At 39.2% G+C, this 21,483-nt stretch overlaps 3 protein-coding genes across 4 annotated transcripts in view; 2 read left to right on the top strand and 1 right to left on the bottom strand.

Moving 5' to 3' along the window:
* The first annotated feature begins 76 nt into the window (after positions 1-76).
* On the top strand, positions 77-9,066 carry LOC109475893 (amine sulfotransferase-like). Its single transcript, XM_019776712.1, has 7 exons — positions 77-204; positions 589-809; positions 1,644-1,802; position 1,863; positions 2,430-2,524; positions 7,834-7,990; positions 8,293-9,066. Exons 1-7 carry the CDS (start codon positions 81-83, stop codon positions 8,400-8,402), a joined length of 867 nt encoding a protein of 288 aa, XP_019632271.1. The 5' UTR covers positions 77-80; the 3' UTR covers positions 8,403-9,066.
* A 953-nt stretch (positions 9,067-10,019) lies between these two features.
* LOC109475892 (sulfotransferase 6B1-like) lies at positions 10,020-15,238 on the top strand. 2 transcript variants are annotated; one of them, XM_019776711.1, is made up of 7 exons: positions 10,020-10,155; positions 10,478-10,632; positions 12,359-12,579; positions 13,192-13,351; positions 13,810-13,904; positions 14,358-14,514; positions 14,899-15,238. In XM_019776711.1, the coding sequence occupies exons 2-7, from the start codon at positions 10,509-10,511 to the stop codon at positions 15,006-15,008; spliced, it is 867 nt and encodes a 288-aa protein (XP_019632270.1). In that variant the 5' UTR covers positions 10,020-10,155; positions 10,478-10,508; the 3' UTR covers positions 15,009-15,238. The 2 variants fall into 2 exon arrangements, with proteins under 2 accessions (XP_019632270.1, XP_019632269.1); XM_019776710.1 differs by lacking the exon at positions 10,020-10,155 and having other exon boundaries at positions 10,291-10,632.
* Positions 15,239-17,803: 2,565 nt separating this feature from the next.
* Positions 17,804-21,483, bottom strand: part of LOC109475895 (sulfotransferase 1C4-like) — a 12,369-nt gene continuing 8,689 nt past the window's right edge. Inside the window, exons 7-10 of the mRNA XM_019776716.1 lie at positions 19,479-19,604; positions 18,944-19,038; positions 18,335-18,491; positions 17,804-17,954 (exon numbers count right to left, since the gene is read on the bottom strand). Coding sequence (XP_019632275.1) covers positions 17,845-17,954; positions 18,335-18,491; positions 18,944-19,038; positions 19,479-19,604 — 488 coding nt within the window. The 3' untranslated portion in view covers positions 17,804-17,844. The remainder of the gene's footprint in view (positions 17,955-18,334; positions 18,492-18,943; positions 19,039-19,478; positions 19,605-21,483) is intronic.

The raw sequence follows: 21,483 nt of genomic DNA, 5'->3' as shown, positions 1-21,483 counted from the left end.
GTCAAGCAACTATTTTTCTTCCTTTTTGCCAATTCACGTCAATTTTCAGGTTATCTAAGAGTCACTAAATCGCTGTAAACATGCCGGAAAACGAGTACCAAGGCATTAGGTTTCCTGGTGAAATTTCTAAGGAAACTTTGGATGCAATACCTGACTACCATGTCCGAGACGACGACATTTTCATCGTGACCTACCCAAAAACAGGTGATCTGTATCTTTCTTTGTGTATCTTTCTCTAGAACTTTGTAATTTGTCGCATTTGGAAGGGGTCACACCTTTGATCAGGGTCAACCCAATCTGCGTTGTCAGCAGCTACATAATCACGAGGAGTGTTCAACAATACTTTGCAACCCTCTCGAAGCAAGAAAAATCAAATGTCGTGGGATAATCATAAGGCATTAACAAAAGCTCTTACCAATTTCGAATAAAAGAAACAAATAGGTTTCCATCAAAGTTAGTATAGAGTAGTTTTAGAACCCATGTTAGAAGTCCTTTCAATGTTAGTTGATGCATTTTGCTACTACATGTTGTAGTTTGGTATTTGAAAGGGTATTAATGTGCCCCTGGATGTGCATGTTGTTTTATCAGGTACAAACTGGATGATGGAAATAGTGAGCAAGGTCATGAAAGCTGCCGGAAAGATGGCTACACCTGAAGAACACTCCATGTGGTGTTTCGAACTGCACATGCCGGGGCTTGACGAAAAACCACGTCACGAACTTATAAAGGACGCGCCATCTCCACGTATCATCCACACACACCTACCACGGCAGCTGGCCCCAAAAATGGTCGCCAATCCTACAGGAAAGGTATTTGTTTAAAGTTAAAACTTTTGGTCCAACACAAAAAATTCTCTCACCTAGAGCTTTCGACCAGTCACTCTGGTTTTCCTCAGTAGACTGACCCAGTGAAGCTTGTCACGTGACTTCTTTGAAGTGTGACGTCAACACTGGGTCAAAGGTATCTGGTAGACGATGTCAGCCCCCGTCGCGGTTCAATGTAGGGTAATGGGCCCTGATGTAAATGGCCTTCTTCACTCTTCAAAGAAGCCACGTGACAATCTTCACTGGGTCAGTCTACTGAGGAAGACCAGAGTGACTGGTCGAAAGCTCTAGGTGAGAGAATTTTTTGTGTTGGACCAAAAGTTTTAACTTTAAACATGTAACTACCAACACAGATGAATTTTCATGACAGGAAAGGTATTATTTTCTCACGACCTTGAAATACACTCTTATACCGAAGTCCACTCATCAAGATTCAACAGATGAAAGGGGAAGGAGCAGGGGTATCTATTAGGTTATATACTGAAGTCAAATGTGGTCAATTTCTAAGAAGCTAAAGTTCCCTGACCTGGCAATTCACTCTTAATACATGTCGAGAAGACATGATTTATTCATGTCTCAGGAGCTTTAAGTCTGACATATTACCCACAATGCATCTTGCCGCTCATGCGCAGTTGGGAATTTAAGCGTGTACGATACATTGGCGTTTACTAAAGCAGCTCCATCCGGCTTTCTATCACAATGTTCAATTTTGGTCTTACTACTTTGCTTCTCTTACCAATACATTTGTCTGTAAATTATGCAAAATACATAGATTTCATAAAATGTCTTCACACAGAGTCTTCTTTCCTTTGTTTCCAGATAAAAGTGATTGTAGTGATGAGGAATCCAAAAGACACGGCTGTGTCTTTTTACCACTACGAGAAGAAAATGTTCAAGGAGTACAGCCGCCCCGGCGATGTTGTCCCTAAACGTTACGAATCTTGGGAAGCCTATGCAGACGACTTTCTAAAGGAAAAGGTACGTCAACGCAACAAACAATATGGTTTCAATCGATACAACAACATTCTCGTGACCAAGTGTCAAGTTAAAATATTGACGATTGGTGACCAAATTACTTTATGGAGGCTGGTGCATTAATGCTCGGGTTGGGGGGGGGGGGTGACAATTACCATCGGGATGTGAGCTTGCATGGCTCCGCTTGCCTGGCTGTGCGCACCGGTAATTTGGTGATGTCTTACACGAAACGTGCCATTCTCTCGAATTTTTATTTTATTTTATTCACATGGATTTTTGAGCATTGGATAGGAAGCACTTGTTGTGCTTATGTAAATCCGCTGCTCATAAAACATAATACAAATGTAAACATAAAGATGACATAAAGTATAGCATTAACATAAAATGAAAGTGGCTGGCGCACCAATACCAATTCTCTCGAATTATCCCCTCTACAAATCTAAACAATCCCATGAACCCACATGCCGACATGAAAACAGATCCATCTTGGCAAAGATAAAGACATTCGTCAAAATACTTTACGTATATGATATCATATATTAATGAATGGTAACGAATCAGCTAAATGGTAGTCATAACTATCTAATATTCCAAAACAAAACAAAGTAATACTTTTTTTCCGACTTGAAGGCATTTTTGGTGACGTCTACGACCACGCCCTCGGCTGGTGGCAGATGAAGGATGACCGCCATTTTCTCTTCCTGAAGTATGAAGATATGAAGAAGGTAAAATTTCTTCATCACTTACATGTTCATTTTTTATTTCACCATGGTTATGTATCCTTCGTAACCCCTGCTTCGGGTACTGGGTCAGTTATTCAAACTTGCCTTAGCTTGATTTTTCTTACTTATGCCAAGGTCACATTTCCAAACCTGGGTCCGGCCGGGCTGTTTTAACAATCCATATCATGAATATACAGAAATTGTGCCCATGATTATCATCAAAAACCTTTCTGTGCTTTGTTGTCTTTTATATCGTACTTTTCGTTCCCCAAAGCTGCCCGGCCGGGCCCCGTGTGGGAATTGTGACCTCAGCATTAGGAGGAAGAGAATTGCTTCTTCCGTGAGCATTAAGTTTTTTTTTTCAAAATTTTATTCATAAAAAGCAACATTACATCACATACATGTATACATAAATACAAAGTTTACAAGTTACAAAGAACATGTTTGTACATTCTGTTGTTTACTGCTTTGAAGTATACAATGATTTCTGATTTGAAAATACAGTATAGATCTATTGATGTGTATTTGTCATTGTTTCTGTTATTACACCAGTTCTTAAATATGACATTCTTTGCAATACCTATTAATAAGTTGATTATTTCGTATATTCCAGATGAGTTCAAATAATTTGTTTTGTATCCCAGTACAATTTCTCTCAGATTTACTATTACAGTACATTTAAAACACTTAAATATCAAGTTTCCCAAGAAATTTGTCAATCTTTTACACTTTAAAAACAAATGCTCGTAGTCTTCAACACAATTACATACATTACATGTGCTCGACATATTTTTCCAAACATATAAAAATTTTCCACAAGGTAGTATTTCATGCAATATTTTATAATTAATTTGTGACACACGTGCTCCCAATGCAGGATTTGTTTGGTTTTGCCACACGTCTCTCCACCTCAATTCGCACTCGAAAAATCTTTCCCATTTTTTTTCTACGTATGGTGATATGAATCTTTGTTGAACAAAGTTTTGATACAAATCAGAGGTTTTAATAGTGTCTACAGTTTTTACCTTTTTTTGCAGAAACGACATACAAAGTGGGCAATGTTTCGCCTTTCTTCTTTAATACATTAAAAGTCCCACATTTCCACTGTCTAGGTATAGCTTGTTTTAGAGCCAGGAGCTCACAAGCCCAGTTTTTCTTCATTATCAACTTCTGAAAACAGGTCTCATCTGATATAAGTTTACCATCATGCAATATGTCCCTTATATAAATAAAACCAGACTTAATCCAGTGTGAGTAAAACAGGGGTTTACCTTTTGACATCACATGTCTGTTCCCCCAGATAACTTGGTTTTGAATGTCATGTGCTGTATGTGGTTTTAAACAAACAACATTTGCTTTTTGCCAAGCAGCAATGATCTGTTTGTAAAAAGTAGGTAACTTGTCCAAATATTTTTCTTCAGTCCAGTTCATTTGAAAGGCTAGGTTTACACTTCCCATCACTGCTGACAGGTAGTGAGAAGGTATACATCTCCAGGAGCCACTACCATTACATAAACGTTTGGCCCATGAGGCAAGTAGGGCGTCCTTAACACTGTATATATCCAACATTCTAAGTCCACCTTGGTTGTAATTTCCAATTATTGTTTTCTTTTTATTCTATCTCCCTTTCCCCCCCATACAAAATTAAAGAAGGCAGTATTGAGCTCCTTCAAAATATGCAAGGGAGCTGGCAAAGCATTCATAATATATGTTACCTTAGCTGCTGCTAAGGATTTTACAATAGTGATTTTTCCAAAAAGAGTAAGATTTCTTTCTCTCCAGGTGTTAAGTATTGTTTTTATCTGTCTCACTTTGTCTTCCCAGTTTAATTTCATTAGACTCTTACTACAATGACCAAAGTACACTCCCAGAGTTTTTATTGGTATTGAAGGCCATGTAATTCCCCCTATTTCTTTCTTTTTGGTCTTCCATGTACCTATCCATAACCCTTTTGTCTTGGCACTATTTAAATTGGGTCCAGCAACACATGAAAAAGATCTAATATATCTAAGTGCTTCATATGATTCCTCAGTTGACAAGAATAATGTAGTGTCATCTGCTACTTGGCAGAGTTTGATCTCTTCTTCATCAATCTTTATACCTTTAATATTTTTATTGCTTTGTATGCTGTGGAATAGCATTTCAGCTACAAACAAGAAGAGCAAGGCGCTTAATGGACAGCCATGTCTTATTCCTCGTTGGATTTGGAAGCTAGCTGTCTTCCAGCCGTTGTTAATGACTGACGCTATGCAGTCAGTGTATATGGTTTCAACCCACTTTATGAAATTATGACCAAAGTTAAATTTTTCTAGTACTTTAAATATGAAATTGTGTTCTATACAATCAAATGCCTTTTCAAAATCCAAAAATAAGACCATTCCCTGCATTTTTCAGTATCACAGAAGTCTATGACATCCTGGATTAGTCTGATATTTTGTCCTATAAAACGTCCTTTAATGTAGGCACACTGGTCCTTATTAATTAGGTTTCCCAGAAGAGGTTTAATCCTATTAGCTAAGACAAAAGCTAGGATTTTATAGTCAGTATTCAATAGGCGTATAGGCCTCCAATTTCTTAGTTCTTCTTCATCCCCATTTTTGAATATTAGTCTTAGCATGGCTTTTCTGAAAGAAAGTGGCATCTTGCCTTCATTGAGTGACCAACAGATAACAGAGTGCACTAAACTTCCTATTGATGGCCAAAAGAGTTTATAAAATTCAGGTCGTAGCCCATCAGATCCAGGTGTTTTACCTGGTTTCATACCCAATACAGCTTCCTCGCATTCCTTTTATGTAATTGGTTTGTCACAACTTTCCTTTTCTTCGTCAGATAAAGTTTTCTGGATGTTGATTGAACTGAGGTATTTCTTGATTTCATCATCAGGTACATTTTTGGAGGAGTATAATGTCTGATAAAAACTTCTACATTCCTTTAGTATTTCCACTTGGTCATGTATTTTCCCATTTTCTAACGAGGTTATACAATTTTGACTTTGTTTTTTGTTTTCTAAATTTAAGAAGTACTTAGTTGGCTTTTCGCCTTCTATAATGTATCTCGTCTTTGCTCTTATTTGCTGTCCTTTTACCTTTTCCTGAATAATACTTTCTAACTGTGTTTTAACATACTCATATTCAGATAGAGTTTGGGGGTTTAAGTCAGTATCTATCTCTTTCTCTAGTCTTTCTAGTCTATTTTCTAGGTCTTTTTCTAGTTTGTTTCTCTCTTTGTTTTTATGTTTGGACCAGCTTATAGATAGCTCCTTAATCTTCATTTTACATATTTCCCATATTGTGTCTGGTGTGCAATGTTTCAATTCCTTTTTTGTATCATTAATGACCTTTTCTACTTCTTTCTTATATTCTGAATCAGTTAACAGGTTTACATTCAGTTTCCAGAAACCATTTCCCCTTGGTGTTTCTCTGCTGTGCATATTTATGTATACAGCGCTGTGGTCACTACATATGCTGGCATAGTGGTCAGCCTAAAAAATGTCAGCTGTCAGAGTGTTCGAAATAAGCCAGTAGTCAAGTCTACATGCTATTCGATGTGTTTTTTGTCTCCACGTGAAACTTTTATTTAATGGGTGCAAATGACGAAAAATGTCTATAAGATCGAAAGGAGAGCAAAGGTCTTTTAAAGATTGGTTTTTTTCATGGGTTAAAGAGGATCCCCCATTTTTGTCCAGATTTTTATCAAAAATGGAGTTAGAATCACCTCCAACTAGCATTGAGTAACAATTCCAATCTTGTAACCATTCTTGAATATCATGGAAGAAAACATTTCTATCCTTTTGCCCATTTGGTGCATATAGACATAGTAGAGTGTATTTTTCCTTATATAATTTGATGTTGACAGCAATTTTTCTTCCTTCAGTGTCTGTTTTTTGCTCCAGGATTTCCACAGGTAGTTTACTGTCAAAGAGAATACTTACACCTCTACTATGGTTTGTACCAAATGAGTGTATGGTTTTACCTGTCCATTGCTTATCAATAGTATGTTTCATATCATTTGTCAGGTAAGTTTCCTGTAATAGGCATATGTCAGCCTTTTTCTTTTTTAGCCAAGATATAATCTTAAGTCTTTTACTGTATGATCTGATTCCTCTACAGTTAAAGGAAATCAGTTTTATTTTATTACATGTATTCATTGTGGTTTATGCATTTGTGTAATTTTGAAGTGGAAACCTCTGACAACATGATATGTTGTTTACAGAATTTATGTAGCTTTTTTCTTCAACTTACTTCCTCTCGCACCTTGTTTCCCTTTTGCCTTTCTCTGTTCTTTTAGCCACAGTTCAATTGATGGCTGTGTTGAGTCTCGCTGGTCATCTACATGTGTATCAGGGGTGTTATTGTCACAGTTATTGTCCCTTGCGTGTTTCTGGTTGTTTACGTTGCTACTAGTATGAGTCCTGCTTCTTGTTGAGTATCCACGTCCTCTGGGTTGTCTGGTTTCTGTTCTTCCCTCCGGGTTGTCCAGGATAGGCTCTCCATCCGTCTCGTCCGCTTCAGAGGCCTCGTCTCCTGTGTCACTCTCCTGTCTACGCTCCACCTCAGGTGCTGCAGGACTGTTGCTTGTGTAGCCGGTGTTGGTCTCGGCTACACTGGTGATGGTGACTTCTCCATTCTCCAGCTCGCATGCTGGATCACCTCTCCTGTGCCCAGGTTTCTTACACTGGTGCCAGATGATCTCATTTTCACACATGCTTCTGTGGTGCCCTTCCTGAAGGCAATTGCTGCATTTTTGTGCTCTGGACCGACCGGCCTCTTTCTGTTCTCTGTGGTAAAACTCAGCTACAAAGGCTCCTACAGATATCTTGGGAGGGAGCGGTGTGCTGGGTTTTTCAATATACACAAATCTTCTGCCAGTCAGAAACCGTGTAAGTTTGCCTTCTTTGTTCCTAGCTCTTTCATATATCACCCTGCTCATCAACTTGTAGCCCCTTGTGGTTAGAGTCTTGCTTATTTCTTCATTGTCGTACGACAGCGGCACGTTGCTTACAATGACTCTTGTTGTTGTTGCCCCCGGCCTTACAACGAACGCGTTTTTCGAAGCAATGAGGCTTCTTGCCCACGGAGTGTGATAGCTCCTGCTTGTACCAGAGCTAGGCGGTCTTGATTGGTACGTGGGTACAAGCGCCAGTGGGTTTTGCCCCTACCTTGCGGTTGTGCTCCGAGGATTGTGACGGGTCCTTGGCATTAAGTTTATGCCAAGTGGCCAATGTGGTGTTGTACTAAACATACTTTTTAAAAAATACAGCTTTTAAATTAAAATGACTAACAATTGAGTGATTGCGTTTGTTGTTATCACAGGACCTGCGCAGTGTGGTCAGCGAGGTCGCTTCTTTCCTGGAGACCAGCCTAGACGACGCTGCCGTCACCAACATTGCCGAGTCATGCACTTTTAACACTCTAAAGGCAGCCTGGAGCAATTCAGGATCAGTTATGAAAGAAAACATCTGCAGAAAAGGTAAGTTGCCTAATTATATTTATAAATTAAAAAACTACACATTATATCGCCGTATTCGATAGCTGTAATAGACTTGTACTTGCACATGCACATGATATCGATGGTGTAGACTTGTACTTGCACATGTTTTGATTATGTAGCACTGCGTGCAATAACAGTTGTCATTTTGGGGTCCCATCAAGACCTACCCACAGAAGACAAATTATTTAAGCCTTGTGTTAACAAACAAACGCACACAAACAACAAACCACAAGAACACTATCAGTAATAATGGGATGTTGCATTGGTTTCTTTCCTTGCAGGTATCATTGGCGATTGGAAGAGCATGTTCACGCCGGAGCAAAATGAAGCCTATGATGCCAAGCACAAGCTCAGGCTGGATGGGACTGGTCTGGAGTTTGATTTTGAGTAGTACCGTGCATATGTGCGTGTAGCAAATGTTAGGATAGAGGTCGCGGCCCGGCTGAGTCACTGATTCTGCCTGTGTCAAGCCATATGCATCACCCTGCCAAATACATGACTCCGACACTACTTGGGGGTTTCTAATATACCCAAGACAAGGGGATTGGAGGGGTTAAGTGGTGATGTGGGAGACTAAACCTAACATAACCCCAATCGTAAGTCGTACCCCTAGCCCTGAACGATGATTCCGAACCCTAACCCGAACCCGAACACCAGCCCCTAACTTTAACCATAGCCCTAACACCTTACCTCTCACGTATGTGACAGATCAAGGATTTGGCTCAACACCGGTAGAGATCCCTATCTCATCTGGGGAGTGAATCCTGATTGTCAAGCAAGTAAATTCATTGATATACTAGTATATGCAATAACACAGGAACACACGAAATCAAGTCTAGTGCTGGGTAGGCCTTGTCTTAGTCCAAGGTTATTATTTGGGGAGTATCACACATTCAGTTCAGTTGTAAAGACAAACAAACATGCATAATATTACATCTGAAGAACATGTCAATAGCCTTTGGTGGAGGAGGGTTGAGATGTACAATAAAATAATACATGGTCTGGCTACCAGCTCTTATTTCCACTTTTTGGCACGTTGACTTGGGAGAAACAGCAATGTGCTGAAAGATATCTACTAGCACATGAACAGCAGTGTCGTGTAATACATATACAGTCAAACCTGCCCAAGGCGACCACCCAGGGGACCGAAGAAAAGCGATCTCCTTGGACAGATGGTCTCCTCACAACATGACTGAGACATAAATGTGCCATAGTGGTACTGGAAGATGCTATGGTGTGGTTTTGCACCAGTGGGTCTAATGCTTTATTTGTATACAGAAATTATTTTTTTGTCAAGATGTTCAGGAAAGTATCCAATAAGCCATTTTGAGATGCCAAAGAAAGTACATTTTAAATATATTACGCAAACTTCTTTTCAGTTTATAAACTATACAAATGGGATGTTATCGTAGGTTTTCATACACAAGATTTACACCTTTTCGTTTATATTAAACAAAACACAGAATGTTTTAAACTTTAAACAAAAGAATTAGTCGATGGACAATGTCCTTTATGACTATACTATTGTCAGCAAACCATTTGATATCAACACGGTAAACGTTTTAACGTTTTTGAGGCCAAAAAGAGCAAAAGGGACATTTTTGAATACATTTTTAAAAGATCCCAACACTAAAACCAAAATAGCCGCGGACAAGGTAAAAGTATTGGAGGTGAACCCTTATCTTGCAGAATATAGATGCCAATAGTGTTGTGAGTATATGAAGTGAGCTATGTATTTTTTAACCAAAATGTGCATTTTTAACCAAAAAATCCAATATACTAGCATCACATACATATCCACAAGTATCTAGTAGATTTCAAACACTACTAGCATTGTGTTAAGTTTCAACATGATACGGCATCGCTGGGCAAAGTTATATACGGATTGAAGGGTTTTGACATTGGCTATGTACTTAGTACGTGTCACAGAGGGAGTTGTGCCCGGCGCCCGTTATCATACACGTCCGAACGAACGTTTCCGCACCTCGCGTAACTTATGTAAAAGCTCACCTTAAGTGCCTTGTCGGTCAGGGGTGAACGTTCTACATGTGAGCAATCAATGATGTTTATCCAGCCCGTTTGTTTATATACGGGTCAGCGAAGCAGGGGATCCCAGGAAGAATCATCTGTCTCCTTAACAAGAAGTATGTATCATTTGCTACAAGGGTAGTTTGTCAATATGTTGTTTATACTGTGATTTAAACCGTAGATGAGCAAATACGTGGAAAGAATTAATATTTCTTATTTGGCAATGTTGTAAACAGGTTGGCCTAGTTGTCGTGTTGACCTGTCTGTGCCCTTTCAAATATTGCTACCATTTGAAACGTAGTCTGCTTGGGGGTACCATTACGCACACTTTTCTAACTCTGCATACCTATCCTAAAGCAAATGAATCATATTATTTCGCAGTTGTACTGGTCAAGCAACTGTTTTTCTTCCTTTTTGCCAATTCACGTCAATTTTCAGGTTATATAAGGGACACCAAAGCGCTGTAAACATGCCGGAACACGAGTACCAAGGCATTATGTTTCCTGGTGAAATTTCTAAGGAAACTTTGGATGCTATTCCTGACTACCCTGTCCGAGATGACGATATTTTCATCGTGACCTACCCAAAAACAGGTGAGCTGTATCTTTCTTTGTGTATCTTTCTCTAGAACTTTGTAATTTGTCGCATTTGGAAGCGGTCACACCTTTGATCAGGGTCAACCCAATCTGCGTTGTCAGCGGCTAAATATATATATATACAATTGATTTCAATACGTTAGATGCTATAGAGAAATGCAACTAAATTCTCAGGGGAGATAACCAATACAGTGTTCAAATAGGAAAATACATTAAAGAATGTTTCGATCTTAGAGAACACATGTTAGAGAATAGTTAACCTTTATTGTTACATCATACATATACTCTGTACTTAAGATAGCGTTATTCACACATGTATTTAGCTTTGTTACCCTCCATGTAAATGAGGGTATTGTTTTTACTCCGTTTCATGTTTGGTCTGATATCTGAAGATCGGTGAGAAGGAACTGTACGATATTTGGCAGATTGATGGATGGGGCCTTGGAGATTGTTTAGGTTGACTTTGAGCCCCTGGTGATTGACCTTGGTACTGCAGTTTAATTTTTTTATTCTATTGTTTTCGCGTTATGGACTGTTTGTGCGATATTAAGGTAGCGTGTTGTTGTTATTACCATGGTTTAGTGGTTTAAATTTGGGTCCCCTAGCTGTTTGCGTTTGATATTTACAAAATGTTTAATGTTGGACTTTTTGTGTTGAATGTTTGGAAAATCTGGGGGATGGTTTGGTATGATATTAGGTATGTGGGTAGTTGTTGAGTCTCTTTGTGTTTTGGAGTGCATTAGCAGGTTGTCGCATATTTTATTGCTTAATTTAAAAGGATTTTCACATTTTCACCCCTATTTCATAATAGGATGGTCTGTTTGACCCCAAACTTGGGACAGAGTGTTTTTGTTTATACCTCCAGCTGGCAGGTCAGACCCAGGCAGCCCTATCTATTTTTACCCCTAGACAGAGTCTGCAGGAAATATAGTCTGGTTGTGTTTGGGTCATTGAATGGTGTGCTGTCAATGATAGTTTATTGATCCAAAGTAGCGTCTGTGATGTACATGTTTAGTCAGTTGTTCAAATTTGTGTCTGCAGATGGTGGGTAATTTGAAGGTGAAATTTTGTGTATCATTGAAATTCCTTTCTCATGGCTAGAGTGTGCTCTGTAGTGAGGCTGTTGATGTCAGGACTGAGGTAATAAATCTTGTTTGTCTGGTCTGCAGGTCATTTGCCTGTCTGGTCATTGACCTACATGTACAGGCAAATGACCTGCTGGCCATGGTAACAAGACACTAAACGCCTGCACATGACAGCTTGATAAATACAAAGTGCCACCACAAATCATTCTGCTGATAAAAACAAAGTTTGACTCATAATATCTCTATTGAAATACACCAAAAGATTACAAAATAAAAAGCTATTTCATGGAGGGATGATGTCTACGACTTCTCCTTGTTAGATCTTTAGTTAAGTTGTAAAATACCATACAAAAGTCTCTGTACTTTTTTGTTGTGTCAATAAAGAATCTATCTTTGCAACCTTCTGGAAGCAAGAGAAACCAAATGTCGTGGGATAATCATAAAACATTAAAAAAAAGCTCTTACCAATTTCCGACAAAACAAACAAATAGGTTTGCATCGAAGTTAGTAAAGAGTAGTTATAGAACCCATGTTAGAAGTCCTTTCAATGTTAGTTGATGCATTTTGCTACTACATGTTGTAGTTTGGTATTTGACAGGGCATTAATGTGCCCCTGGATGTGCATGTTGTTTTATCAGGTACGAACTGGATGATGGAAATAGTGAGCAAGGTCATGAAAGCTGCAGGAAAGATGGCTACTCCTGAAGAACACTCCATGTGGTGTTTCGAACTGCAGATGCCAGGGCTTGACGAAAAACCACGTCACGAACTTATAAAGGACGCGCCATCTCCACGTATAATCCACACACACCTACAACGGCAGCTGGCCCCCAAAATGGTCGCCAATCCAACAGGAAAGGTATTGTTTTGTCACTACCTTTGTCTAACCTTGAAATGCACTCTTCTCCCAAGGAAACCCCTTGCTTCTACCCAAGTACACTCATCAAGATTTACTAAAAGGGGAAGATTATACAAAAATGAAGATAGAATTGTGTAAGTTTCTAAGGTACGGTATAATATAACATATTGAGACAATTGAGAGACGTTACACTCTATAGTCGATAGCCATAGTCAGTCTTATTTTTGAACGCTGCAACCGAGGTTTGTGCACGTCATTGGAAAGAAAACTGACGTTTAGTCTACTACATTTTACTAATGGGCATTAAGGCCTTGGGTAAATGACTGATAATGAAATGTGAAGGTCTCTGACATATCCAGAAGTGTTTTGCCTGCCTCAGAAAATTCAAATCTGATCTTCTTACCCACAATGCATCTTGCCGCGCATGCGCACTTGGGCTTTGAAATTTTGAACCATGCATCTGGCGTTTGTCCGTCGATTTAATAGGTCTTACACTGTTTTGCTTCTTTCACCGATACATTTGTATGACAATTATGCAAAATACATATTATAAGATTTAAAAAATATTTTGGAAAATGTCTTTACTTGGAGTCTTCTTTCCTTTGTTTCCAGATAAAAGTGATAGTAGTGATGAGGAATCCAAAAGACACGGCTGTGTCTTTTTACCACTACGAGAAGAAAATGTTCAAGGAGTACAGCCGCCCCGGCGATGTTGTCCCTAAACGTTACGAATCTTGGGAAGCCTATGCAGACAACTTCCTTAAAGGAAAAGGTACGTCAACGCAACAAGCAATGTGGTTTCAATCTATACAACAAGAATCTCATGACCAAGTGTCAAGTTAAAATATTGACGATCAGTGTCCAAATTACGTTATGTAGGCTGGTGCATTAATGCCGGTGGGGGGGGGGATGGCACTTACGGTCGGGATGTGAGCTTGCATGGCTCCGCGTGCCTGGCTGTGCGCACCGGTAATTTGGTGATGTCTTACACGAAACGTGCCATTCTCTCGAATTATCCCCTCTACAAATCTAAACAATCCCATGAACCCACAAACACATGCCGACATGAAAACAGATCCATCTTGGCAAAGATAAAGACATTCGTCAAAATACTTTACGTATATGATATCATATATTAATGAATGGTAACGAATCAGCTAAATGGTAGTCATTACTATCTAATATTCCAAAATAAAACAAAATAATAATTATTTTTTCTCCGACTTGAAGTCATTTTTGGTGACTTCTACGACCACGTCCTCGGCTGGTGGCAGATGAAGGATGACCGCCATTTTCTCTTCCTGAAGTATGAAGACATGAAGAAGGTAAAATATCTTCTACACTTACATGTTCATTTTCCAATTCACCATGGTTATGTACATATACTTTGTAACCCCTGCTTCGGGTACTGGGTCAGTTATTCAAACTTGCCTTAGCTTGATTTTTCTGACTTATGCCAAGGTCACATTTTCCAAACCGGGGCCCGGCCGACTGTTTTAACAATCCATATCATGAATATACAGAAATTGTGTGTATGATTATCATCAAAAACCTTTCTGTGCTTTGTTGTCTTTTATATCGTAATTTTCGTTCCCCAAAGCTGCCCGGCCGGGCCCCGTGTGGGAATTGTGACCTCAGCATTACGGGAAGAAGAGATGCTTCTTCATTGAGCATTAGTTTATGCCAATGTGGTGTTGTACTAAACATACTCTTTAAAAAATACAGCTTTTAAGTTGAAATGACTGACAATTGAGTGATTGTGTTTGTTGTTCTCATAGGACCTGCGCAGTGTGGTCAGCGAAGTCGCATCCTTCCTGGAGACCAGCCTAGACGACGCTGCCGTCACCAACATTGCCGATTCATGCACATTTAACACTCTAAAGGCAGCCTGGAGCAATTCAGGATCAGTTATGAAAGAAAACATCTGCAGAAAAGGTAAGTTGCCTGATTATCAAATTATAATTAGAAATTTAAAAAAAACTACACATTATATCGCCGTATTCGATAGCTGTAAGATGGAGTAGACTTGTACTTGCACATGCACATGGTGTTGTGTAGACTTGTACTCGCACATGCACATGGTATCGATGGTGTAGACTTGTACTTGCACATGTTTTGATTATGTAGCACTGTGTGTAATAACAGTTGTCATTTTGGGGTCCCAACAAGACCTACCCACATAAGACAAATTATTTAAGCCTTGTTTTAGAATAATCGTGTTAACAAACAAACAAACAAACACAAACAAACAACAAACCACAAGAACACTACATACTATCGATAATAATGGGATGTTGCATTGGTTTTCTTTCCTTGCAGGTGTCATTGGCGATTGGAAGAGCATGTTCACACCGGAGAAAAATGAAGCCTATGATGACAAGCACAAGCTCAGGCTGGCTGGGACTGGTCTGGAGTTTGATTTTGAGTAGTACCACGCATATGTGCGTGTAGTAAACGTCAGGGTAGAGATCGCGGCCAGGCAAAGTCACTGATTCTGCCTGTACCAAGCCATATACATCACTCTGCCAAATACATGACTCCCAAATCAGGGGTTTCTAATATGAGACAAGGGGTTTGAGGGGGTTTAGTTGTGATGTGGTAGACTAAACCCAACCTATCCCCAATCTTAAGTCTAACCCTAGCAATGATCCCAATTATAACCCTAACTCTAACTCTAATATTGAAATTGAAATTGAAATTGAGATACCTTTATTGTACATTCATGCCACGACGGGCTAGGTACAGGTCAAGATACTGAGTATGACAGACACATAACAAACGTATATAGAAAATTGGAGACAAAAGATGCACTACTTGACTTAGACATACATACATAAGGAACATACAAGGGTACTATACTAGGCTAATACATAATGTTCTAGTCACTGAGCTAATACAGACAGGTCAACTTCTTCTCGCTTTTTTGTACAGTGAAAAATGTGGGAGCAGATATTAAACCTAGCCTTAATTCTAGCCCTAACACCTTACCTCTCACGTATTTGGCAGCTCAAGGATTTTGCTCAACACCGGTAGAGATCCCGATCTCATCAGGGAAAGAACCAGCCTCTACCAGGCTTCGGGAGGCGGCGGGAAAGAGTAGAAATCGGCCAAATAGAGATATAACATGCCGGGGGAGTTTGTCTGCTGGGAGAGGACATTTTGCCGCAAAATGTTCTCTCCCAGCAGACAAACTCCCCTGGCATGTTATCTCTCTATTTGGCCGATTTCTACTCCTTCCAGCCGCCTCCAGAAGACCGGTAGAGGCTAGAAGGAACATCTAATCGACATTTGCATGATTCATATTTGGGAATTTTTTTCCTGAAAATTTTTCCCTGGGCAAATTTGTTCAGATAGGCCCAGTTTTCCGGTAAGAGGAACAGAAGAATGTATGTCTTGAAATATACACCCAAAATGTGAATTTCTTCACAGGTTGGACCAACCCACTGGGACAGGGGATGAAATCGTGGTGTCATTTCAATATCTTGGCTGTAGCTCATTACAAGTAGTGCCTTTGAATATTTGTATCTAAAGAAACCTGACAATCCAGCTTTGCCGTGGGGAAAAGATTTGAGGTTTGAAATAAACTTAAATGTGTTTTAATAAAGTGCTTGATTTTTCATGGTTTCTATGTACCTAGGCCAATACGTATGTAACGCTTTAGAAAAGAGAGAAAGGATTGTGACAGACAGAAATGTTTGATATAATGTACATCATGTCAATACGCCACTTACGTTGTAATTATGTAGTTTTAGTTTCCAGGAATTGACTAGTATGATTGTCAAGGCTACATTGTCATCCTTGCCATACATTGTACCATGTACAACTGTCTAGCAATAAAGATCATTCATTCATTCATACAACTGCATCAGTAAAAAAATAGAAAAAGACTATTCAAATTCTATGTGGTGTGTGTGCGTGTTCATTTTCATAGCAAGGTATAGGGTTCGGTATATCACCATATAAATATAAGCTTTCTGACATGCTTTTGTATTTGTCTCTGTCATACGCGTTCATAAAATATTGATTGACAATACGTTACCCTGGTAATCTGAGTTGAAGAAGAACACGCTTAACTTTGCCTGACCTAAAGACCTCCTCTGATGGCGTAATCAAACCTACATAAATACGTATAAACCATGATTACCAATAATATACCTCGATAATAATAATAATTATGAACATGAAAACAGACATAAAGCATCGATACACTAGGTGACAGGTCACCCAGGTAGCCGGGTTCAAAAGTGCACACTGAACTCTATCTGACCTCCTCCAATTATGCCATGACACCCTCATAATATATCATATTAAAACATACATAAATTAATTCATAATTACACATAAGTATTCATAGTTATGAATAAATTAACGCAGTCATTAAAATTATGAAATTTTAAAAAATCGCATAAATTTGCACACATGAATAAAATTTGCATGGATTGATCTGGATCACCCTGTATTTTACTGACCTTGTTTGTTTGGAACGGAAGAAGAAGAAGAAGAAACTGAGGAAAAACAATGTTTTCATTCTGTAAAGGTAAACATAATAATTCAAGCAATGAGATAATTTTTTAGAAAAGTTTTATACATACAAAAATAACGTCTGTCTTTTTTGGAAGTGTTGTCTTCTCCGTTGTTGTTTATACATGTATGCTCTGCCTCTGACTTCTCAATGGCTTTTGAGCATCTTGCATGTGGGATTTGAATTACATGAATATGACTTCGTTGAAATTCTTTTTTTCTATGTAGTGTGGTTGTAAGAACTTATATTTCACAAAATGATAACAAAAACAGTAATTTCTCTAGTAAGTGGACATGTTCCACTCTATGTAGTGCAGCACTGGTAGTTCAATTCACTAAATTCCAATACAAAACTCCAAAACAAAATTTTTCTTCTTATGTACAGGTCATGCCTGAAAAGCAATGTGTGCGTTCATCCTGTTAAAAGGAAACAGATAATAATCAATCTTAAGCAATATTAAGCAATATTACAACCCAAGGCTCGAAATACTGGGTGCATGTGCACCTTAGTGCACCTAAATTTGAAGCTGTGCAACCAATTTTTTTTTCCTGAGGGTGCACTAGTGCACCCAAATATTTTTGTAGGTTTACGTATGTCAAGATGTATAGTAGTATACAGCAATTCTTAACATCTATGAGTGTCAGAAAAATAATAAAATCACCCTTAATAAAGTCACAGAATCAGTGACTTTGCCTGGCCGCGATCTCTACCCTGACGTTTACTACACGCACATATGCGTGGTACTACTCAAAATCAAACTCCAGACCAGTCCCAGCCAGCCTGAGCTTGTGCTTGTCATCATAGGCTTCATTTTTCTCCGGTGTGAACATGCTCTTCCAATCGCCAATGACACCTGCAAGGAAAGAAAACCAATGCAACATCCCATTATTATCGATAGTATATAGTGTTCTTGTGGTTTGTTGTTTGTTTGTGTTTGTTTGTTTGTTAACACGATTATTCTAAAACAAGGCTTAAATAATTTGTCTTATGTGGGTAGGTCTTGTTGGGACCCCAAAATGACAACTGTTATTACACACAGTGCCGCATGATCAAAACATGTGCAAGTACAAGTCTACACCATCTATTCCATGTGCATGTGCAAGTACAATTCTACACAACACCATGTGCATGTGCAAGTACAAGTCTACACCATCTTACAGCTATCGAATACGGCGATATAATGTGTAGTTTTTTTTAAATTTCTAATTATAATTTGATAATCAGGCAACTTACCTTTTCTGCAGATGTTTTCTTTCATAACTGATCCTGAATTGCTCCAGACTGCCTTTAAATTGTTAAAAGTGCACGAGTCGGCAATGTTGGTGACGGCAGCGGCGTCTAGGCTGGTCTCCAGGAAGGATGCGACCTCGCTGACCACACTGCGCAGGTCCTATGAGAACAACAAACAGAATCACTCAATTGTCAGTCATTTCAACTTAAAAGCTGTATTTTTTAAAGAGTATGTTTAGTACAACACCACATTGGCATAAACTAATGCTCAATGAAGAAGCATCTCTTCTTCCCGTAATGCTGAGGTCACAATTCCCACACGGGGCCCGGCCGGGCAGCTTTGGGGAACGAAAAGTACGATACTAAAGACAACAAAGCACAGAAAGGTTTTTGATGATAATCATGGGCACAGTTTCTGTATATTCATGATATGGATTGTTAAAACAGCCGGCCGGGCCCAGGTTTGGAAATGTGACCTTGGCATAAGTCAGAAAAATCAAGCTAAGGCAAGTTTGAATAAATGACCCAGTACCCGAAGCAGGGGTTACAAAGTATATGTACATAACCATGGTGAATTGGAAAATGAACATGTAAGTGTAGAAGATATTTTACCTTCTTCATGTCTTCATACTTCAGGAAGAGAAAATGGTGGTCATCCTTCATCTGCCACCAGCCGAGGACATGGTTGTAGAAGTCACCAAAAATGACTTCAAGTCGGAGAAAAAATAATTATTATTTTGTTTTATTTTAGAATATTAGATAGTTATGACTACCATTTAGCTGCTTCGTTACCATTCATTAATATATGATATCATATACGTAAAGTATTTTGACGAATTTCTTTATCTTTGCCAAGATGGATTTGTTTTCCGGTCGGTATGTGTTTGTGGGTGTATGTGATTGTTTAGTTTTGTAGAGGGCATAATTCGAGAGAATGGCACGTTTCGTGTAAGACATCACCAAATTACCGGTGCGCACAGCCAGGCAAACGGAGCCATGCAAGCTCACATCCCGTTCGTAAGTGCCATTACTGCACCAGCCTCCATAACGTAATTTGGACACTGATCGTCAATATTTTAACTTGACACTTGGTCACGAGATTGTTGTTGTATAGATTGAAACCACATTGTTTGTTGCGTTGACGTACCTTTTCCTTTAAGGAAGTTGTCTGCATAGGCTTCCCAAGATTCGTAACGTTTAGGGACAACATCGCCGGGGCGGCTGTACTCCTTGAACATTTTCTTCTCGTAGTGGTAAAAAGACACAGCCGTGTCTTTTGGATTCCTCATCACTACTATCACTTTTATCTGGAAACAAAGGGAATAAGACTCCAAGTAAAGACATTTTCCAAAATATTTTTTAAATCTTATAATATGTATTTTGCATAATTTTCATACAAATGTATCGGTGAAAGAAGCAAAACAGTGTAAGACCTATTAAATCGGCGGACAAACGCCAGATCCATGGTTCAAAGTTTCAAAGCCCAAGTGCGCATGCGCGGCAAGATGCATTGTGGGTAAGAAGATCAGATTTGAATTTTCTGAGGCAGGCAAAACACTTCTGGATATGTCAGAGACCTTCACATTTCATTATCAGTCATCTTCATTTTTATATAATCTTCCCCTCTTAGTAAATCTTGATGAGTGGACTTGGGTAGAAGCAAGGGGTTTCCTTGGGAGAAGAGTGCATTTCAAGGTTAGACAAAGGTAGTGACAAAACGATACCTTTCCTGTTGGATTGGCGACCATTTTGGGGGCCAGCTGCCGTTGTAGGTGTGTGTGGATTATACGTGGAGATGGCGCGTCCTTTATAAGTTCGTGACGTGGTTTTTCGTCAAGCCCTGGCATCTGCAGTTCGAAACACCACATGGAGTGTTCTTCAGGAGTAGCCATCTTTCCGGCAGCTTTCATGACCTTGCTCACTATTTCCATCATCCAGTTCGTACCTGATAGAACAAAACATTCACGCTAACCTAGCTAACACATTCAGGGGCACATTCATGCCCTGTCAAACTACAACAAGTAGCAGCAAAATGCATAAACTAACATTATCATGAAAGTTCATCTGTGTGGGTAGTTACATGTTTAAAGTTAAAACTTTTGATCCAACTCAAAGAAATCTCTAACCTAGAGCTTTCGACCAGTAACTCTGTCAGTCTACTGAGGAAGACCAGAGTGACTGGTCGAAAGCTCTAGGTGAGAGATTTCTTTTTGTTGGATCAAAAGTTTTAACTTTAAACATATACTAACATTGATAGGACTTCTAACATAGGTTCTAAATCTACTTTTTCCAACTTCGATGCAAACATATTTGTTTGTTTTGTCGGAAATTGGTAAGAGCTTTTTTTATGTTTTATGATTATCCCGCGACATTTGATTTTTCTTGCTTCCAGAAGGTTGCAAAGTGTTGTTGAACACTCCTCGTGATTATGTAGCTGCTGACAGTGCAGATTGGGTTGACCCTGATCAAAGGTGACCGCTCAAATGCGACAAATTACAAGTTCTAGAGAAAGATTCACAAAGAAAGATACAGCTCACCTGTTTTTGGGTAGGTCACGATGAAAATGTCGTCGTCTCGGACAGGGTAGTCAGGAATGACATCCAAAGTTTCCTTAGAAATTTCACCAGGAAACCTAATGCCTTGGTACTCGTGCTCCGGCATGTTTACAGCGTTTTGGTGTCCCTTATATAACCTGAAAATTGACGTGAATTGGCAAAAAGGACGAAAAACAGTTGCTTGACCAGTACAACTGCGAAATAATATGATTCATTTGCTTTAGGATAGGTATGCAGAGTTAGAAAAGTGTGCGTAATGGTACCCCCAAGCAGAGTACGTTTCAAATGGTAGCAATATTTGAAAGGGCACAGACAGGTCAACACGACAACTAGGCCAACCTGTTTACAACATTGCCAAATAAGAAATAGTAATTCTTTCCACGTATTTGCTCATCTACGGTTTAAATCACAGTATAAACAACATATTGACAAACTACCCTTGTAGCAAATGATACATACTTCTTGTTAAGGAGACAGGTGATTCTTCCTGGGATTCCCTGCTTCGCTGACCCGTATATAAACAAACCGGCTGGATAAACATCATTGATTGCTCACATGTAGAACGTTCACCCCTGACCGACAAGGCACTTGAGGTGA

This window comes from Branchiostoma belcheri, unplaced genomic scaffold, assembly GCF_001625305.1.
Source record: "Branchiostoma belcheri isolate BF01 breed outbred unplaced genomic scaffold, Haploidv18h27 scaffold35, whole genome shotgun sequence".
Taxonomy (NCBI): Eukaryota; Metazoa; Chordata; class Leptocardii; order Amphioxiformes; family Branchiostomatidae; genus Branchiostoma; species Branchiostoma belcheri.
Note: the sequence above shows the minus strand (reverse complement) of the source record. Positions and strands in the feature narration are given on the sequence as shown.

Bases quoted from the DNA above. Each gene is read 5' to 3' on its own strand.
- LOC109475892 (XM_019776711.1), top strand. From the start codon at position 10,509: ATGCCGGAACACGAGTACCAAGGCATTATGTTTCCTGGTGAAATTTCT. The intron at 12,580-13,191 runs GTATTGTTTTGT...CTTTGTTTCCAG, and splicing joins TCGCCAATCCAACAGGAAAG to ATAAAAGTGATAGTAGTGAT. The intron at 13,905-14,357 runs GTAAAATATCTT...TTGTTCTCATAG, and splicing joins AGTATGAAGACATGAAGAAG to GACCTGCGCAGTGTGGTCAG.
- LOC109475893 (XM_019776712.1), top strand. From the start codon at position 81: ATGCCGGAAAACGAGTACCAAGGCATTAGGTTTCCTGGTGAAATTTCT. The intron at 205-588 runs GTGATCTGTATC...TTGTTTTATCAG, and splicing joins CGTGACCTACCCAAAAACAG to GTACAAACTGGATGATGGAA. The intron at 2,525-7,833 runs GTAAAATTTCTT...TTGTTATCACAG, and splicing joins AGTATGAAGATATGAAGAAG to GACCTGCGCAGTGTGGTCAG.